Below are 5,134 nucleotides of genomic sequence, written 5' to 3'. Positions count from 1 at the left end.
CACTCCCCGCGCCCCCGCCTCGGGCGCCACGCAGGCAGCAGCCCCCCGCGGGGCGCCCCGCTCCGTGCCATCCGCCCCGCTGTCGTCGCCGCCGCCTTTCGCACGCGCCTGAATCGCTTTTGTAGGCTCAGACACTCCCTCATTCGCTGTCCCGGTTTCCAAAGCGCCACGTGCTCAGGGCGGAAAAGTTGCAGAGCATTTGCTCTGCAGATGTTTCGGGAGCGCCTACTACGTGCCAGGCGCTGTGCACGAGGACGGGGCGGTGGGGGGTGAGCCAACAGCCCTGAATGTGTTCGTTGGTTGAGCAAGACGATGCGGGGCGCCTGCTGTCTGCCAGGTAGGGCCACCGGGGCTGTTCTCTTGGCGGAACAACTTAGGAAAGACAGACGGCATACTAATAAGCTGGAAACGTGGAAGGCACGGAAAAAAACAAAGGGAGATGAAAATCACCCTTAATCCCACATCCCTGACGACATGGATGGGTTTGTCCTTCCACTTTCACTTCAAATGACTTTCCTTTATGCTCACATCTGTTCCCTGCCCTCTCCTCTCCGATTCTCCTCGCATGTATTTCCTCCCTCCAGCATCGCGCCAGCTTCAGGCACAGCAGTTCTGGATGAAACCAAAGGGACACCAGAACCCCGGCTGCGCCTGCCGGCCTGAGGACCCTTTAGCCGTAGGTAGGCAGCTCTCCCTTCTTTAACTTTCCAGCCCAGGAAAATCACTGTTCGGTCTTAGAAGGTGCGATATGGCGTTATTGTGATTTGTTCAGTTATGTAAACAAGAATTGAGTGTCTACTGGGTTTTAAGACAAATGACAAATTTCCCCTCCATCTCTGGCCCTAGCCTAGCTCCAAAATCTCAGCCTGTTTTCCTCAACAAAAATGATTCAAGAATATCTAGGTGTGACTATACCAAACTTACACGCACCGAAGTTTTGGGAAGCCCAACTTTCTTCTTGAATATTCTGAACCTCTGGCTTTCTCCTGTCCCTTAAGGATCACAAGCTGTTGAAAAGCAGATGCATCTTGCGGCCTCTTTGTATATTCATTTATAAATGCAGTAAGGAGAGTTGGGATGAAGTGACTTACTGTGGGGCTCCCCCAAGCCAAAGCATTCAGACGAAATGTGGGGAAAAAAAAAAAAAAAGGCAGGCAATTATCTGAATGTTAAACAGCTGAATATTTAGAAACCCAAATCTCCTACTGATTTTTAAAACCTTTTTTACACGTGTTTGTTATGCCTGAGAAACATCCTGAAACAGAAAACTCAAAAGGAATAAAACTCTTTTTAACTTTTAAAAATTGTTAAAATTGGATTCAGTAGAATGAGTGGAAACAGTAGCAGGTGACAGACTGGTGGAAAGTTTCCTTTTCCAGTGTGCATGCCAATGCTAGCATGGGAATGCTGTCCGGTAAATGTAAAAACCAGTCAACATAGATTTTTACATTCCTCCAACTTTTTTTTAATCGTCTATTTCATATTTGCTACTATTGAATGCCAGCTTGGGTATTCCCTGCTTTTCCAAGCATAGAAAACACATTATGTCTACAAAGAAGAAAATCAGATTTCAAAAGTGGCTGGCTTCTTACAGGGCCATTTGGAAAACAATTCTCATAAGGCTGTTTTGAAATAGGTTGGAAACACTTAGAAATAGGGTTGGTTTGGTTTCATGATGTTTCTTTGAGGACTTTTAATTGTTTCGATGCTTTAGAGGGGGAATGAAAGCTCTTGATATGTCTTTGTATCGTGGCCAAGTTAGAAAATTGAAGTCTGACTTCAATTCTTATAAAGGAAAAGATGAAAGAATGAGTTTGGATTAGTTCATAAAAATAAGTTAGGTAGGGCTGGCCCGGTGGCGCACTGGATGAGTGCGCCGCTTGGGAAGCGCGGCGGCGCTCCCGCCCGAGGGTTCGGATCCCACATACAGACCGGTTCCCGCTCACTGGCTGAGCGAGGCGCGGGGGCAATACCGAGGGTTGCAATCCCGTTGCCGGTCCCCGGTCCGGTACGGGGGCAACACTGAGGGTTGCGATCCGTTGCCGGACACGGAAAAAGACAAAAGACAAAAAAAAAATATAATAAGGTAGGAAGGCCAACCAACTAACAGCGAAGTCGAGGTTGAAGAGTAGTTTATTCTATTTTGTTACTGCAACCTGTTGATATTGCCATATGATCAGTTCAGCCCAGGGATAACTGTAGGCAGAGAACTGAACCTTGCGAGTTGTAGAGTGTAGACTACCATATTGTAGCAGACCATCAACGCCCAGCTTAATTGAAGGTATAGTACAGGATAGTTCACAGGACCCATGTTTGTGAGTAACACTGACCTCGATTGGAACCCTGTATGACCACAGGGCAAGTCACTTAACTTTTTTAAGCCTTTGTTTCCTCTTTTGTGAAATGGTTATAAAATACCAACCTCCTGGGATATAACCCCCACGGGGCTTAAAGGGAATAATACCCTGCAAAGTGCTTAGCATGGTGCCTGGAACAGACTGGAAGTCCAGTTAGGGTTACTTCTTATAAGTCTTATTATTTGGTCTCCCCTGAAAGTTTCAGCCAACACTAATATATGTCTTCTGTCTTGTCCACCAGATTAGACTGCTTACTCCTTGTGATTAGGATCTTGTGTCCAATTTCCCACACATCCCTCCTGGCACACAGCACAATGATAAACATTTAGCTGACACTCAGTAAATAATTGGTGATCAACAGGAATGTGTCCTATGGAAGACAGTCCAGAGACAGGTTACAAGCAAATGATATACAGTGTAGACACATTTAATTTACATGGATCAAGTAAATGTAGTCAGCAAAAAGCAAGAGAGAGAGACACTTTACCTGGTGTAGGTGATTCAGCCTGCCACTCTACTCAGGGGACATGTGACTGAAATGAGGTGAGCTGGGAGACACAAACCTGTCTCATGGCAGTCACTCTGAGACCCAGGCTGATGCAGGCTCCATTACAACATGTGCTTCACAATTGCCAGCATAGGGTGGTATTGTGGATTAAATCGTGTCCCCCAGAAAGCTATTTTCAAGTCATAACCCTGGTACTTGTTAATGTGACCTCATTTTGAAATAGGGTCTTTGCAGATGTGATTGAGTTTTAATGAGATCATACTGGATTAGGGTGGGTCCTAAATCCAATGACTGGTTTCTTTACTAGAGAAAGGAGGGAGGGATTTGGATACAGAGACACAAAGGACACACACACACACACACACACAGAGGAGAAAGCCATGGGAAGATGGAGGCAGAGACTGGAGTGGGGAATCTACAAGCCAAGGAACACCCAGGATTACCAGCAACCGTCTGAACTTGGAAGAGTTCTCCACTAGAGCTTTCAGAGGGAGCATAGTCTTCTTGACACCTTGATTTTGGATTTATCCAGAACATGAGAGAATAAATTTCTGCTGCTTTAAGCCACCCAGTTGTGGACATTTCTTATGGCAGCCACAGGAAACTAATACAGGTGGGTAGAGCTAGAGGGTTTCACACCAGATTTTAAATACCTATGCCTGTAATAGATATGCTATCACTTTTGCTCATATTTAGTGTCCAAAACAAGTCACATGGCAGTCTATCTTCAAGGGGACAGACAATGCAAGTCTGCAGTTTACTCTGGTTTCTGAGGAGAACCAGAAATCTGGTGAGCAGAGTCATACTCTACAGGAAAGGGGTTATGCATAGCTGAGACTCCTTAATGAGCATAATGAACTTTGAATGATATTAATCATTATTATTACAATGATTATGTTGTGTTATTTCCTTTGTATTTTTTTCTAGTTCAGTACTCCTTATACAAGAACTATACAAAAGACTGTGAAAGAGAGTAAATGTATAAACTGATATTTTCTTTTAGGTGGGTGGTAAACCATCATGTATTTCATCCATTTGACAGGTATTTACTAAGCACTTACTACATGCCAACTGTTGTGTGCACTGGGGGTACAATGATGAGCAAAATGATGTGAACCCAGCCCTCTGGGAGCTCACAGTCTAGTGGGAAGAAGGACATGAATCAAATAATCCTATTACTGTACAATGACAGGAGACAAATTTAGGGTACTATGAGACAGCATACAAGGAAACCCGAAGGTGTCCTTAAAGTCATGGAGTCTGTGATGAGAGCCGAAGCCTGAGCTGGATTTAACTGAATGAGGCAACCGAAGTGGAGGGTGTCTGGGTGTCCTGGCAGAGGAGACAGCTTGTGCTGGAGATGGAGGAGAGCACCAATGTTCAAGGAACTGCAGAACGGCCAATGTGGTCCAAGAAATGAGCCAAGAAATATGGAGCCATAGGGTGGCAGGGACCAAACGCAGGGTCTATACAGGCCACACTAAAGATCTTGGTCTTTATCATTGTTGGGGAAGGAGAGAAAGTAACTGTGGGGCGGGGGGGTGGGGGAAGCATTACATGAGTAGCTTTTACGAAGAAGACCCTCACTGCAGTGTGACTCAGCATATTCAAGTCCAAACTCCTTCAGGCGCCCACCCAACCTCTTTCCTCAATGGCAACTCCATCCTTCCAAGGATGACCTTGGAGTCAACCTTAACCTGTCTCTTTCTCTCACACCTAAGGCCCATCTGCCTGGAAATCTTGTTGACTTTGCTTCAAGTTATACCAAGAAATATATTTCAATCCATTTATTAAAATATATTAGTATATATATTTTATTAGTGTATATATTAGTATATATTTTAATAAAATATAACATAAAATAGAATATATTACAATGAAATATGATGGTACTTCAAAAAGTTCGTGGAAAGATTCATATTATCTTTTAATTCCATTTTTCCACGAACTTTTTGAAGTATCCTCGTATGTCTGACCACGTTGCCCTCTGTCATGGCCACCATTCTTGCTCTGAGCCCCTGTCATCTCCAGCCTAGGTTCCATCACTGTCATTGCCTCGTGACTGTCCTCCCGGATTCACCCTTGCCCTCTGCATCCTATCATCAACTTGGCTGCCGCAGCTACTCTTTCAAAACGTAAGTTAGACCTTTGCTCAAAACCCTGCAGTGATTTTTTTTTTTTTTTGTCTTTTGTCTTTTTCCGTGTCCGGCAACTGATCGCAACCCTCAGTGTTGCCCCCGCACCGGACCGGGGACCGGCAACAGGATCG

General features: G+C 44.8%; 1 protein-coding gene across 1 annotated transcript in view; it reads right to left on the bottom strand.

Moving 5' to 3' along the window:
• Window positions 1–3,362, bottom strand: part of PROK2 (prokineticin 2) — a 16,466-nt gene extending 13,104 nt beyond the window's left edge. The window contains exon 1 of the mRNA XM_008571803.1: window positions 3,292–3,362. Coding sequence (XP_008570025.1) covers window positions 3,292–3,362 — 71 coding nt within the window. The remainder of the gene's footprint in view (window positions 1–3,291) is intronic.
• Between the last annotated feature and the right edge of the window lie 1,772 nt (window positions 3,363–5,134).

Source organism: Galeopterus variegatus, unplaced genomic scaffold (assembly GCF_000696425.1).
Source record: "Galeopterus variegatus unplaced genomic scaffold, G_variegatus-3.0.2 Scaffold44, whole genome shotgun sequence".
In the NCBI taxonomy this organism is placed as follows: Eukaryota; Metazoa; Chordata; class Mammalia; order Dermoptera; family Cynocephalidae; genus Galeopterus; species Galeopterus variegatus.
This window is presented reverse-complemented; position numbering and strand designations above follow the sequence as displayed.